This window comes from Strix uralensis, chromosome 11 (genome assembly GCF_047716275.1).
Source record: "Strix uralensis isolate ZFMK-TIS-50842 chromosome 11, bStrUra1, whole genome shotgun sequence".
Classification (NCBI taxonomy): Eukaryota; Metazoa; Chordata; class Aves; order Strigiformes; family Strigidae; genus Strix; species Strix uralensis.
In genome coordinates, this window is record NC_133982.1 from 8,458,261 (window position 1) to 8,473,678 (window position 15,418).

Sequence of the window (15,418 nt, forward strand, 5' to 3'; positions counted from 1 at the left end):
TTAATGCATCAGCTTGTCAGAGACAAGTGTTGGAGCTTGCTATAAACCTGCAGGCATCTAGAAGTTATGGGTGGGTTTCTTTTGTGAATGAAATCCAGTCATCTGGGACGGAACCTACAAGGGCTAGGCCGAAATTTAATGAAGCTGACGTCTTGCTACCCTGGCTGATGTTTCAGTTCTCAAGATCAGCTGGGTACTGGGAAGGGGGTGATTACTGGCATGTTTAATTAACTGTAGATCCCACACACTTGACAAAAGGACCTACCCTAAAAACTCAGTTTTTATTGAAATTGGAGATTGATGGAGAATCTTTGGTCTGCCATTCAGCTGACAAACTACAAGTGACTAACATGAAGAAAACATCTCCCACTGTGAATTACTTATTTCCAAGTAACTTGGGGAGAAGCTCTTTATTACCAAACAATTTGCTTTTGATTTATATTCATCAATGCTTTTCATAATTTTGCAACATAATTTAATGAGATGCAAGATTGACATATAAGTCCTGGAAGTCTTCAGAGCAACTTCTTGTTTTCCCTTCCAAGATCAGAAACTTTTGAAGGTTGAGTTTTGGGTAGCATAGACTGGCAAGCCTGCTGCCTATATGGGGTGAACTAGTGGAAAAGATAATAAAAAATTAATTAGATACAAACTTTTGGCTAAACATGATACTTTAGAGAAGAACCAAGAGGGCTTTTATAAAGGGAAATCACACTTCAAAAACCTGTTGAACTGTTGGAAAATATCTCGGTAAAATTTCATTATATGCTTTCTCTGTTTTTATCCTCTTCTCTAAAAATTGATGGCTGGCCATGGCAGGAGCACAGTGCTAGGTTGGACCTTTTGAACTGACTCAGTATGGCCATTCTTATGTTCTTGTGCTTTGTTGAAGAAAAATCTATTTATCAATTTATTTGAAGAAAAAATTATTTACCAAAAGACCGGTTACAAATGAGACTTTGCTGTACTGTGCTTACCACTAGTGTGTTGTGCTTTTTTCTTTTCTGTTCTCCTTCTGTATGCAGGTGGGCAAGCACATCACAATAGCTCCAAGTCCTTGCTTGTCTCTGTTGATACAGAGAATCATGTTTAGGGATGCCTCGTGCAGTCTGACCTTTCTTGCAAAAACTTAGTCCACCCTTCTCAGTTAATCACTCTTGATAGATGGTCATGAACTCATCTAGTATGATTACAGGAATGGTCTCTCGCTAAATAGGTTTAAAATATGGAATTAAAACATCAGAAGACTGATTTTTAACTTTTGCTCTGCATATTTTACACTGTCATAATTAAGGGCAATTAACTTCACATCTATAAATAACAGTAATAAATTATTGTTTCTTAGGTGTGCCTTGCAATAGCTCATTATTCTCAGCCAACAGATCTTCAGCTTCTCTTTGCATTTGAGTATGTTGGAGAAATATATCATAATCCAGGTGAGTATGAAAGTATTTTGATTTTTTTTTTTTCCTATTTCATGATATGTAATTTTAGTAAGACTTCTGTCTAGAAGCAGTGGCAAAAAGCATTTGAGGCTTTCTCCAGGGGTAATAAAATTGGCTTGTCCTGCACCCAACCGCTTACTTTCGGTTATAAGTCATTCATTGTGATAGACATTAACAACCAAATTGAAAGAAATGTCTTTTCTGTCTGAAACAAACCAAAACTACCTATGTCAGCACTTATGTCAGCATGAATACTCATATTTCTCAATTCACGCTTCAATCCTCCTATTGTATGTCTATATTGGTACTCTAGGTACCTAGCTAATCTCCCATCAGGCAGGCTTGTTCACCTGCCCTTCTCTTGGGAATAAGTTTCTCTTCTGGTGGTATTGCAGGAGGATTTGTGCAACTTGGGACTCCATACCTTCTTTCCTAGAGGCTTACTAGGCAGTTCTTACCACTCAAAACCTCCACCACCCCTGCTGAGCTGGAGCACACCCTCTCTGCTCAAGGCCAATCTCCAACTGAACCTTGTCAGTTAGGTAAGCCTGAAAAAGATGCCTTTGGAACTTGATTTCTAGTGTAATGCTGTGCGGTCACTGCTTAGTGTTCCCCAGCCAATACACAGCTGAAAACCATCAGTTCTAGTGTAACAAGCCTCCAAATAAAGTGCCATTGATGTAGTTCTGTGGTACTGAAATATTTACTCAGCAGCTGGCACTAGAAACCACTGATCTGCCTGTTAGCAAAATTTGAATGTTGTGGAATTACGAGCTCAGGCCTTCAAATTTGCACAAAAATGCATGTTTTTCATTCAGGTGCCTACATGACTGCCCTGTGCATGCACAAGAATAAGCGTGCATGTGATTATATTGCACACAAAATTACACATACAATTTCTTACCTGATAAAACTTGGGCACTCATTAAGGCCCAGGTACTTTAGTGTTATAAAGTACTAGGGAGGAAGCCACTTTGGAGATAAAATTACAATAAAATGTTAAAGTGGAGTGTGAACAAAATGTTAGTCTGTCACAAAGTTGCCTTTACTCTGTCCTTAAAATACCATTTGCTTTATCGAAAAATACCTAGTGGAAGAATTACATAAGGTGGGTAAAAAACATTGTTCCTCTGGAGCAGCAGGCCAGAATGCCAAAGGATAGTTGTTCTGCTGTGCTGCAGTTGCTGGAGAAAAGAATTTGAAATACTTTTGGTTTGGGTTGGGGTTTTTTTGTTGTTGTGAACCCTGGTGTTTGTAGCATAGAACTCTGGCTTTGCACTTGTAATTCCAGCACTGTGTTTTATGACTCCATCCCTGATAGTCCCAGTAAAATAAAAGTTGAAATACTGTCTTTGTGCTTCTTGAGGAACATAAAGAGCCTTCATTGCTCTGCTGTGTATGTACGTCACTTTTTCCCAGGCTGTGTTTGATAATTATATATCCTGCCATTGAACAGTAAAATGATAACATTTTTTGTTAACTATCATATTTCTCTGTATACACTTTGAACAACTACTTCATTCTGATTTTAGGCCAGTTTTCTTCTGAAAAACAGCAGCAGTCCGAGTTCTAGTGCAAGAATGAAGTTGATAGATGCAGAAAGTAGAAACTACACAATCACTGAGATGACAGTAGAGCCATAACGCTATATTCTGCTGTGTTTGGGCAGGCACTTACATCTTTACAGACTCTTGCTAAAGCTAGGAGCTTGTGTGGGGAAGGTAATAGGGTTGAGTCTCAGTTTATTTCACTTCCATCTAAAAATTTATCTCCAAGTGTCAAGAAACAAAATGTAGTCGTCTTTGACACAGCTGACTGCCTCCTTGGCACCTAAACAATGACCAGCAGAGGAGATCCTTCCGTATTGGTAACAGACTATATAATCTTCTTGGTCCCTAGCCACAAAAGGTCATCTTTATGTGTGGATGTAAATACCTATATATAAAAATTATATATATTTTTTTTAACCTGGCCTTCAATTTATTTTATCTGCTGTTAATACAGCAGTCATTTAAAGCTGTTAAAATTATATAAGTTTTATTTTGCTTTCTTCATAAGGGACCTAATTAAAGGGTAGCCTATAAAGGGTTCATGTTTTTAAAACGTTGCTAACTTTGACATGTTGAAGAGAGAAATCCTGTGACTGAATATAACATTTGTTCCTGAGTATTAGTATGTCTTGCTTTCTGTCAAGCAGCACAACATACCAATTTTCTGTTGCTTCTCTGTTGAAATTGCAGGAAAAAATACACTTACATCTTAATGTGTCGCGAAGCTGTCATTAAATCACTGATCTGTTGTGATACAAAAATAGGGAAGGTTAGTCCTGATGGTAGTGGTTCATTCTTGTAATCAGGAAGATGAACAGTTTGATTTTTTTTTTTCTTCTCTTTTTTTAAAATGTGCATTGATGAATGTTCTTTTCCTAGCAAAGAAGGTGAATGGAATAGACCCAGGAGGTGGTGGTGGTGGCCTCAGCAGTGCCAGTGGTCAGCAGACGCCTTTGTTTGAAACTTACTCTGATTGGGATAGAGAAATCAAAAGGACAGGTGCATCAGAGTGGAGAGTTTGTTCAGTCAATGAAGGTTATATGATATCTACTTGGTAAGTTTCTCTTACAACGCAAGTAGACAAAAACAAGGCTATTGTACTGTCTTGTCCTGTCTCCTCTACCAAAGCCTCCATCCTACCTGACTGTGCACTTCACCTCTTAAATGTGCCACTTGCTGGAGAGACCCTCAGCTGAAAAATCCTGCAAGTGCTGTCATTAAAGGAAATGTCACATTTTGGCATCTGTTGCTTTCATGCATTTGTACCTCCCTCTGAAACATGCACGTCTCTAAACAAATACATCTCAGCTATACCCGTGATACGTAAGATCACGCATACCGGACGAGCAGTTAGCACTGCAGTTTTAGGGGCTGGTGCATTATAGTTTAACAGAGTTGGTAAGACAGCATTGCAACAAGAGGAAAGCTGGTAAAATATATAGGGAAAAGTAACCTTTTGTATCATATTTTTTCCCCAAGCCTTCCAGAATATTTTGTGGTTCCATCTTCCTTAGCAGATCAAGACCTTAAGCTATACTCCTACTCTTTTATTGGGAGACGAATGCCAGTAAGTGTAGTCTTTATTCTGTTACTGTTCTTGATCATTGTACAATATTAATCGTAAAGATATGTATGCCAATTAACATTGTTTGTGTGTAACATTAGGAAAAAAAATTCTATAGAATAATGCTAACCTTCATTATTGTTTCTTTTGTGTTTTTTTCCCATTTTAGTTATGGTCCTGGAATCACCCTAATGGGAGTGCCCTTGTAAGAATGGCCAACATTAAAGATGTATTGCAACAAAGAAGAATTGATCAAAGGTAAATGATTAGTTATGTTATTCTTTAATTAGACGTGTAGGATAACACAAGTGGTGACTGTGTGCAACATACAGCAGCAGTTGGTAATTGAGAGCATACTTGCTTCATAAGGTTGTAGTGCAACAGTTTTTGAGAAACTGTTCTCTGACTATAGTGCTGGCACAGCTCCTATTCAAGGTCTACTTCAGTTTTGAATACCGAATAATTTTTCAGATTTTAAGGGATGTTAATTTTTTAGGTGGCTAGTCATTCAGATGACAGAATTTGTTGTTAAAAGGATCAGACTTAATCTTTTCTATTGATGTTACTGCAATACAACTTGTTGGTGGAGATTTTATTACCTGCTTCTGAAAGACAAAACTATTTAATTTATTAGTGGCACTGGGAAATACAGTTCTAAAGATTTAGTGCCACAATGCACACAGTATTTCTGTGAAATATTTGTCATTCACTGTCCTTGATAAAAGATGAAGGCATTTAGAGCCTCACATAAGTAGTTTACTAGCTTGGTATGTTTTGTTCTTTGGTTTAATTTGTAAGGTGACTTTTTGTAGTAGTACAAACACCTGGCTTATGTGTGTTAGGCTGGAGCTCAGAGTTTTATTTGAAACCCTGTCTGATTTCCTGGCTTTATAAACTTCACATATGTTCTGTCTATTTAGTGTAGATAAGTTCTAAAAATTTGGAAAATTAAAAATTGAATAGAGCTATTTAACCATAAGTCAGCCTCAGATTTTCATTTCCCAAACATGTTTTAATGATCCAGCATTTCCATTTTTTTGTTTTGTAACTAGTCAATAGCTTTGTGGCAGGAGCAATATAAATATATATATGGATATAAAGTAGAAAACTTTTTTTTTTTTAAATAAGATGCACGTTTTATGTGGTTTTAGTTGTTTGCAGTAAAGACTGTGGCATGTTTCTTGATAGACTGTTTCTCTCCTCTCCAACAATGAAATGTCTGTTTCTTTTTCTTACTTAGGATTTGTAATGCAATAACTCGAAGCCATCCCCTGAGAAGTGACGTTTACAAATCTGATCTGGATAAGTGTCTCCCAAACATCCAGGAAATCCAGGCTGCACATATCAAACTCAAACAGCTCTGTGTTAATGGTATGTTGGACTGTCCTTCTTTCATAGTGGTTATTTTCTTGAAATCCAACAAATTCTAATAGATCTGGCTAACAGGAATAGTTACTTGAAGTTGTTCTGCAATGTAATTACTTTCCTTGTTGCAGAGCCTTTTGAAGAAACTGAAGAGAAGTGGCTATCCTCACTGGAAAATACTCACTGGTTAGAGTATATTAGGTGTGTACCGTTAATAAAATGATGGTTAATGAGATGTGAAAAACTTTCACTAGTATAAATAAGCAGTGAATCAGTTGAAGGATTCTCTATTTTAATATATGAGTTAGGTATATATAAATATCCCAAATATTTTTTCTTCTAGAGCGTGAACCAGTTATATTAACTGTTGTATCACTTTCTTTTCCTGTCTAGATCGTTTCTTAAGCATTCTGCTGAGCTTGTATATATGATGGAGTGTAAGCATGTTTCTGTAATTCTACAAGGTAATACAACCATATAACAATTCTTAGCATTAGTATGATAATACAGATAAACGCATTTAGATAAACTTGTAATCTTATACATAAACCCAATCACTTCAAAATATTTTAGGCATTTGAGGAGCTAGAAAGGAAACCAATTTTGTTACCTATCTGAGCAGTAGTATAGTCCATAGCATCAAAGAAATATTCCACTTTGAATCTTTGTGGGTTTTATTCTGATTTTATCAGAATAAACTTTAGGGTGAACTTCTGTACTGTGTTAATTGGGCTAATATTCCTTGCATAAGCAATTTTATTCAGAGGTTCTGTATACAAAAGTATTTCGCTAACGGTGGCTGCTGTTGTGTAAGCGCAAACAGATATTCCAGGAAAAAAAGGCACTGAAAAACTTGTTCGTATTGAGATTGGAAATGTTGTAATTTCTGTAATTTTTACAAGACCCGTTCAGCTGGTATATTTCACTCTCCTTGTACAATGGCCTTCCAAAAACTGCTTCAGGGTGGGAAATATGGTGAAAATTTCCAGGAAAATGAACACCCTCCTTCTCAGTACATCTTGGTTTAAATACCAGCTGTTTGGGTGGGTATTTTGTTCTTGATGAATGCGTTGTTGTGCTGGATACTGCAGAAACCTTTTCTATAGTATGAGTCTCAGTTTAAAAAAAAAAAAAAAGGCTGTTTTATTCTTTTAGGTTTTTTTTGAAACTATGAGAACAATTTCAGCAGCAAAAAGTATGTTTTAAAAGAAATTCAAAGCATAACAGTAGACCTAGTTGCCACTTCTTGCTCTTTGAGTTCTAATTCTGTATATGTGTATATATACTGTACATATTTCATACATTCTGTATGTTATTCACAGAGGAAGAGGGACGGGACCTGAGCTGTCTTGCTGCTTCTCTCATTCAAGTCATGCTGGATCCCTATTTTCGAACAATTGTTGGATTTCAAAGCTTAATACAGAAGGAATGGGTCATGGCAGGATATCAGTTTTTAGATAGGTGTAACCACTTAAAGAGATCTGACAAAGAGGTAAAATTTAATTGTATTTGTATGTGATAACAGTATCTGGTTAATACCAGCCTGAACATTTATTCACACAGAAATCTAAAAGTAAAAATGTTTTTTAATACTTTCAAATCTTACGAAACTAGTGTCAAAGAAAATGAGCCTTTGTCCAGGATAGATGCATTTTCTTCATCCTCTGTAGCCATGTGAGGATCAGTGAAACACCAGGTGCAAATCAAATGTTGTTGGGTTTTTATGTTGCTTCAGTGTTAATGTATGAAAAGGTCCCACTGTTACAAATGGTAGCACAGCCCACGTTTAAAATTAAAAAAAAGGAGATTAGAGGTGGTTTTGGAGGGGGTTGTTTATTTTGTTTGTTTTACCATTTTCATCCCTGTTCTTTTGAATGCAAAGTCGTATCAATATGCAGTGCTTTTCAAAGTATTGAGCTGATAGAGAAGCACGGCAGCTTTGTGAACTGATACACAGCTGTCAAACAGATTAACAGAGGCTAGCGCAGTGCTTGATTTTCAGTCTTTCCAGCTAATCTTATTTGGCCTCTTCATTGCGAAGGAGACACTTGTAATTGCAGTTGGAAAAATAGAGGACCCTAGGTTAGCAGCCTTTGTCAGGGACAATGCCCAAGAGTAGTAGAAAGCAAGATCCCCAGAGAGCAGAGCCAACAGGTAAACCGAGGACACTGAGCACTAAGCAGAGAAGATGCATGAAGGGCTAAAGGAAGTGAAATGCCAAGGGGGAAATGATGAGAAAGCAGATATTTTGTCCCTAAGGAAGGATATACAGAGTGAAACTGGGAAGAGGAAAATATTTCTAAAGCTTCTGATAAATGATTCTTTATACTTTTGCCATTTGTGGGCCACTGTGGAAAGAGCTAGACAGTGTAGTGAGAAGGTAACGTGGCTGAATCATAAACTCTCCTGTAATTTCAAACACGAAGGAAGTATATACATTGTGAAAATAAGGCCAAGTAGTGAGGAAGGCTCATACAAGCACTAATCTAGAATTTATGAGGGACATACAAGATGGCAGAAAGCATTTTTGCAGCTACATCAGTATGAAGAGAGCCCAGGAAAGAACTGACTGGCTTCTTACCATGAGGGAAGGCTGTGGAAAGGTAACGCTGAGAAAGCCACTTGACGCAGTTGCTTGTGGAAGTGGCTAAACAGAAATACAGGGTATTTCAGCTGCATAAAATACTCCAAAGAGTTTACCCTGTTGAGGAATGTACCAGAGGTGTAGCTAAATACCCTGATGGAGCACTAACTGCAATGAAATTGGTATGACTTGGGAAAAGCTTATGTTCAATCTAATAATTCTGTTTCTTTTCTCAGTCTCCTTTGTTCTTGATGTTTCTTGACTGTGTTTGGCAGCTGCTAGAACAATACCCAGCAGCCTTCGAGTTTTCTGAAATGTACTTGACTATATTGTACGACAGTGCGCGTATCTCATTGTTTGGCACTTTCCTTTTCAATTGTCCTCATCAGCGAGTAAAGGAAAGCACTGTGAGTATGAAGTGTTGCACCTACTTTTCAAATAGGAGACTTCAACATGCCCTTCTGGAAATAACACCATCTCAGCCAAATGGTGTTCCTTTGTATTTTTCAAAATGTCACACTCCGTTTGGGGCAAAATATTCAGCTCCCCAGATGAATATGATCAGAATGTCCTTTCAGGTGATCTTTGCATAGACAGTAACTAACTATTCAGGAAGAAAGTCTGTTGAATTTATTTTTAATTTTTTTCTAGAAAAGCATTGTTATCATACATTATTACTTGTACTCCTCTAGGAAACAGATTTATATCTGAAACTGATAAAGTAGAATGACAGGCAGTAAATAGAATTTCACACTTCAGGCAAATTTTGTAATCTCTTGACATAATTGTTTAAATAGTTGAAAATGTTGGGAAAGACTGTGTAAGGTTCAAATAGTAATGCACAAGGAAGGTATTTAGAAAACTGAACACTTAAATTTGTTTTGGAAAACTGGAGCTTCTCAGAACTGTGTGTAGAAAACTTCTGATGGCTGATGAAGTAAAGCTTACTTAATTGTTAAATATTTTCCCTTTAAAGTTGTAGGTGGCTACCTTAGAAAGAAGTAGAGCATTGAGGGACCATTAGTGTATTCTCAGAATAACAGTTTGGGGGGTTTAACAAAGACACAATATAATTGAAAAGTAATTTTTGCTAAGTGAGCAGTAGTCCTGCCTCAGCGTTGCACAAATGAAAAAAGAGGGTACAGCTGTTTTCTCCAGCAGCAGACAGTCTTGCTGCTTGGTTGCTTTGATCCGCAGCCACCTCTAAATTATATCCCTGCTCTTCTTTGCCCAGTAGTTATGCACTGGTTTATAATTAAGATTTGTGAATAAGCCTGTTCTCTTTGATTTTTAATATGCCTGAATGTTAACTTCTTGCAGGAATTTGCCATAAGCAAAAATATTCAGCTGGGTGATGAGAAAGGCCTCAAATTTCCTTGTGTTTGGGACTGGTCTCTTCAGTTTACAAGCAGGGATCGCCTGCTCTTTCACAACCCTTTGTATATTGGCAAGAGCGCACCATGTGTACAAAATGGAGCAGTGAAAACTTTTAAACGCTCAAAGGTAACTATAGTGATGTCTGTCTGTGAATGGACTGTTTCTGTGCTTAACCATAAGGTGTTAATGCTTAAAAATTTACAGTCATATAGTGTTTTACACCCTCAGTTTAGCAATAGGAGTGTTAATTCCCTTAGCTTCCCAGCCTGAAGAAATTATTTTCTGTAGAAATAAAGATGTACATTGTTAAGCTTTGTGTTCCAGGGCATTTTCTGATACGGCTGAGCTCGCTGCCAACATTTGCATTATTTCACCTATGGAAAAGTGATGAGATGCCACTTTTTTCCCCCCAGGGTTGTCAGTTTTTTCAGTGAATACTGATTAATTCAATCATTCGTTGTTTGAGAAAGTCTAGAAAACATACATATTTCTTTTTAAAGGTCACAGGTCGTCACAGTTTACCCTCTGAGCCCTGTAGTGGCGTCTCGTAAGCTCAGAACTGTTTAAAGGTCACATCATTTCTCTGGATGATGCATCCTAGCAGCTCAGGGAAATCTGCTCTTCTGCTATTTATTCCATAAAACTGGAAAATTACTGGTATTTATTTTCTGCAGAAAAACTACAGCTCCACATTGCGAGGTGTCCCCCCGGCATTAAAAAATGGAATCATCAGTGAGCAAGAGTTCCTTCCAAGAAGAAACTCTCTGATACTAAAACTGAAACCGGACTTTCTACAGCAAACAGAGAGTCAGAGTAACAGTATGGAGCAGTACTTCAGAGACTGGTTTGCAAAGCCCGTTGATTTGCACGGCATAATTCTACCCCATATCTCTGGAACACAAATAAAACTGTGGAAACTCTGCTACTTCCGCTGGGTTCCCGAGGCCCAGATTAACCATGGTGGCTTCATCACTGCTTTCCATAAAGTTTCTTTGCTGGCAGATGAAGTAGACATGTTAAACCGGAATCTTCGGCAGTACAAAAGCAACTCTTCTTTGCAAGGCAACTGCTCGGAACTGGATCAAAGCAGGATGTACTTCAGAGCAAATAGTTTAAATGACACCTCCGGGGCCCCAGACTTTCTCTCCTCCTCATTCCCATTTTCTCCTGTAGGGAACCTGTGCAGACGGAGCATTCTGGGAACACCTTTAAGTAAATTTTTAAGTGGGGCCAAAATCTGGCTATCCACCGAGACACTTGCAAATGAAGATTAAGATGATGCGATGGCTTAAAGGTTTGGGGAGAACACAGCATATCATTTTGTCTTTTCTAAGTTAACACTGCTAAATGAGGCATTGAAAGCTGTAATAATTTTTATATACAAACATTACGTAAGTTTTGCACAAATATTGAAAAGCAAAGCGAGTCATGCTTCAAATCGCACAATTTTGTCTTCAGTAGTTCTCATCTGCTAGAGCTTCTGGTCCCTAATCCCTTCTGTGTTTTTGTGGTTTGGCTCATTATATGCGATGGAGCATTTCATTAGCTAATTGAAAGGCTTGGTGTGGTCATTAATGAGGGTTCTGCTTGAAATATCTTTTTTCCCAGATAGTGACTGAAGTGACTCTTGTGTCAAAACAGCTTGGCAAATCAGAGGAGTTAGGTGCAGTGGACACAGGCCAACAGCTGAAATCTGGGAACAAACTATTTTATCAGATTGCCTCTTTAGGAAGAATACTTATATGCATACATACATACTAATGTTCTGTGACTTGATGACTTTACATCTGTGTTAATGCAGTGTGTATCCGGGGGGGGGGGGGCATGTGTCCCTTCTCTTTCTCTCCCCAAAATGTATTCATTAACAATTAGTCAGATTTATGCTCCTTGTCATGAGCTTGACTTTAGACTATAGGAATCAACTTCAGGACGATGCACTGTTAACCTTAAAACATTTACTGTAGATTTAGTAGTGTAGTAGCTTTAGAAGTGCCTTTAAGTGGGAGGAAACAGTAGCAAGGTTACTCTAATGCAGCTGACCTCTCCCCCTCAACTTCTTACAACAGACTGTTATGGTAAGTTCTTGTTCCACTCCCTGCCTCCCCCTCGCCATTTCTGGAAATAACAGGCAGCCAGCTGTTTTTCCTCTTTAAGGTTGAGCGTGTTTGTAGGTCTCACGAGAGCCTCCCTCTTTCATATAAGCACCTCAAATACTCAGCATTATATCCCTGCACAGATCCTGATCCCTGCCAGCCCTCTCCTCTTCCTGTTGTAGGATGAAGGAGCTCTCAGCAGAATTCATACTGAAGCACTGCTGGGTCCCAGAAAGGAGGACATGCTTGAGGTGGCCAAATCCACGGGAGTGCTAGTGCTGTTGTCACTTGTAGGCAGGTGCTGGGAGGAGAGGGGTTAGCGGTGCCTCCTTTTTGCGTATTGCATGTCCAGATGGACAGGGCAATGGACGACCACTGCTTGAGGGAATGAAACCCAACAGCCTCCATCTGCTTAATGCAGCAGCCTCCTCTTTGCTCTGAAACCTTTTAAATTATACCTCTCCCCAGGTGCTGTGCCAGAGAGCCTCAAGTTTCATAGGGAGAAAAAAGTATACTGGGAGGGTGGAGGAATAGTAATGCGTCATTCTCGTAGGTTAAGGCTTCTGTTGACTACCTTCTCTTAACAGCGAGGCTGCGTTTTGTATTAACTGGTTGCTGTGTGAAACACAAACGGTATTGAACCAACCCTGCGCCTCTGTTCAGGTGCTGACTCACAAGGTCAGGCACCCAAGGCCTTGTGTGACAGGCTAGAAGCTATTCTCAGTTATCAGGGAGGGGCAGCTGTATGAGTATGATACACAGTTTTAAAAAAAAGGCAGAGAGGGATGGAATTGGGAGCTCTTCATTTGTTTGTAAAACCAAACTTGTCTTCAGCACAGCCTAAATCACACTGTGCGTTTTGGATGTCTGAGATTGCTCAAGTATTTATTTCAGAGAATATGCATCTGGAGTGGCCTTATAGGTGCAAGCTTTGTGCCAGAAAAGCGTGGTGCACACAGGACTGTAGTTCCCCAGGCTAGAAGCTACCTGACCTACAGAGCTGTTGGGGGGCACTGGCTATGCTGCTTTCTCACACGGTCTTCGGTTTGGTGGGGGTTAAGCGGGCAGTTTCATTGTAAAGGTGAGCTCATGGGGTGTGGGGGGAGTAGACTTCCTTTTTTAACTAACCAACCCCCCAGAAACCTGTTTTTATGCAAAGAAGCTGACTGTGTGCGTGTGCATCTGCGTGCGGACACGCACATGCATGTTAATGACAAAATGCCAGATTGGTTCTGGTCAACTGTTTGTGAGGAAAAAACGTGTATTCACCTCAATTGCCTAATTATGCTGCAAGATGGTCTGAGCATGTTAAATGGTCCACAAACTAGTTGTGTTTATTTACAAGCTTGCTGGAGCAGTCATCTAACTTGTTCAATTTATTATTCAAATGTTTGTATTAGTTTGCTTTTGTGATTTTTTTTTTTTTTTTTTTTTCCTCCCATTAGCTTACTGCTTTCCCTGGCCTAATACTTGACATAAAAGACCTCAACCTGTGTGCTTAGTGTCTTTTGGTACCAATTTTTTTTCTTTTTAAAATTACAGTTAAAACTAGGGTGTCTCTTTTTTTTTTTTCCTTAGAAGTATAACTTTTTTGGTTTAAAGGTACCAAAAATGTGTAAATAAGTTACTCCACACAGGCAGCTGGTGGAATAAAAAAAAATAAATGTTTAGGTTAGTACCCTTTGGGGGGAAAAAATGGGTACTATATTTAAACAGGATTGTCTTTTATAAGGAGATTTCAGACATTTTTACATTTCAGTTCTAAGATGTGTACAGATGCTGCAGATGGTCTTTGTGTTTTATATATATAGCATGGGAGGGGGTTAAAAATAATATGCCTTTATAATAAACAAAACCTGTCTAAATATCTATTTGCCAAATAGACTTAAAAAGACATTCAGAAAGGGAAGTTAGGCAAGCAGAGGTGGCGATGGCGATAAGCAGGGGGGAGGAGAAATGGGGGCACCTCCTGCAGGGAGGGAGGAAGGGGAGCTCCCCACATTTCCCTAGAAATGTCGACAAGGCTCTGCTTCCTTGTGAGGGCAGGGGCCTTGCCTTCTGAGGAGACTGAACAACTACTGTGTGTGTGTGTGCGTGTGTGTATGCGTGCCTGTGGATGTTGTTTCTTCCTCTTAAGTTAAACATCTTAATTTTCTTAATTTACTTTTGAAAGACAGGTACTAAATGTTAATTTTAAAATATTCTCCAGTCTGCACAGTTGCCTTATCAATAGTCAGTAGAGAGTGCTCTGAACATCTTTTAATAACTTTCAAAAGCAATTCTGGGGTGTGAGTACGTATCTTTAACTTCTGTGTACAGAATACTGACGTACAAGTGTGTATATATATGTGTGTGTGTATATGTATATGTACACATTTTCAAATTTTAATTTCTAGTCATCATTTAAAACAAGATACTGTTAATGCCATTTTGGTGTTGCAAGAGTAGAAAAACCACCAAGAAGCTTATCTTTTTTTGTCTCTTTCTAGAAAACGTGCACTATTTTGGCTGTTACTGGCTGTTGTATCATGACTTTTGTACTACACTGTAAACCACGTGGGGGAAGTACGAAATGCTGGTTGATATGGTTCAAGTGTACCTCCAGTGTCATTAATTACTGCAAGGTAGAGCTTATTGTAGACTTAGTGATCATGGTAGTACAACTTCATTCACCATTTACTGCCATGTATCAAAGAAATTTCTTTCATTCCAGAAATGCATTGAAAAGTGTGTGTGTGTGTATAAGTATACCCAGGCCTGCACATTGTTTAACGTGCACCTGCCTGCAATACCACTTTGATATTAACTGCCTTGTATTTTTAAGGAAAATGTAGCAAGTTGGGGCAAAGGTTTTGGCTTACTCTCGGATAGAAAGACATTAAAACCAAAAAATTTCTAACATGTATTTAAGCAAAGGACAAAATCTTCAATTTGCCTCTAACATAAGAGACAGAAATCTGTACCTCAAATTGCTCTAGGCAGTAGGTTTCTAATGCTGTTGCTGTGATGATTTAGAGTTCACTATTTGAACTGAAACTAAAACCTTTGTGCCTGATAATGATTCATTAAGTAGCAGTGCCAGGAAGCTTATAAAATCCTGATGCTGAGTTGTGAATGTGAAGTAAATTAGACTAAATAAAAGTTCATACCTTTCCTCAGCAAACTTCAGGTGGTTTTCTTTCACTTCCTCTAACAAAAAAAACACTGGGGGTGTGTGTGTGCGTTTTTTTCTAAGAAAAGCAGGGACACTGTGCTATAGAAAGATGATCAATAAAAAAGATGTGCAAATGATATTATTTCTCGTTATGGTCTGTTAGTGTCTGCTGTTTGTATTGTAAGCAGAATTTCTGATACCAGGAAAACTTAGTCAGTATGGGAATGAAGACTCCAGAGAATAGATGTTGGCTATGTGTTAAAATTGAGACACACCCACAGGATTT

At 38.5% G+C, this 15,418-nt stretch overlaps 1 protein-coding gene across 1 annotated transcript in view; it reads left to right on the forward strand.

Moving 5' to 3' along the window:
* The window catches only part of MTMR10 (myotubularin related protein 10), a 41,624-nt gene extending 26,355 nt beyond the window's left edge, over positions 1–15,269 (forward strand). The window contains exons 6-16 of the mRNA XM_074880732.1: positions 1,346–1,436; positions 3,875–4,049; positions 4,475–4,562; positions 4,729–4,817; positions 5,800–5,930; positions 6,056–6,125; positions 6,318–6,388; positions 7,247–7,416; positions 8,745–8,915; positions 9,829–10,011; positions 10,560–15,269. Of these exons, the coding sequence (XP_074736833.1) occupies positions 1,346–1,436; positions 3,875–4,049; positions 4,475–4,562; positions 4,729–4,817; positions 5,800–5,930; positions 6,056–6,125; positions 6,318–6,388; positions 7,247–7,416; positions 8,745–8,915; positions 9,829–10,011; positions 10,560–11,159 (1,839 nt within the window). The 3' untranslated portion in view covers positions 11,160–15,269. The remainder of the gene's footprint in view (positions 1–1,345; positions 1,437–3,874; positions 4,050–4,474; positions 4,563–4,728; positions 4,818–5,799; positions 5,931–6,055; positions 6,126–6,317; positions 6,389–7,246; positions 7,417–8,744; positions 8,916–9,828; positions 10,012–10,559) is intronic.
* Positions 15,270–15,418: the final 149 nt, after the last annotated feature.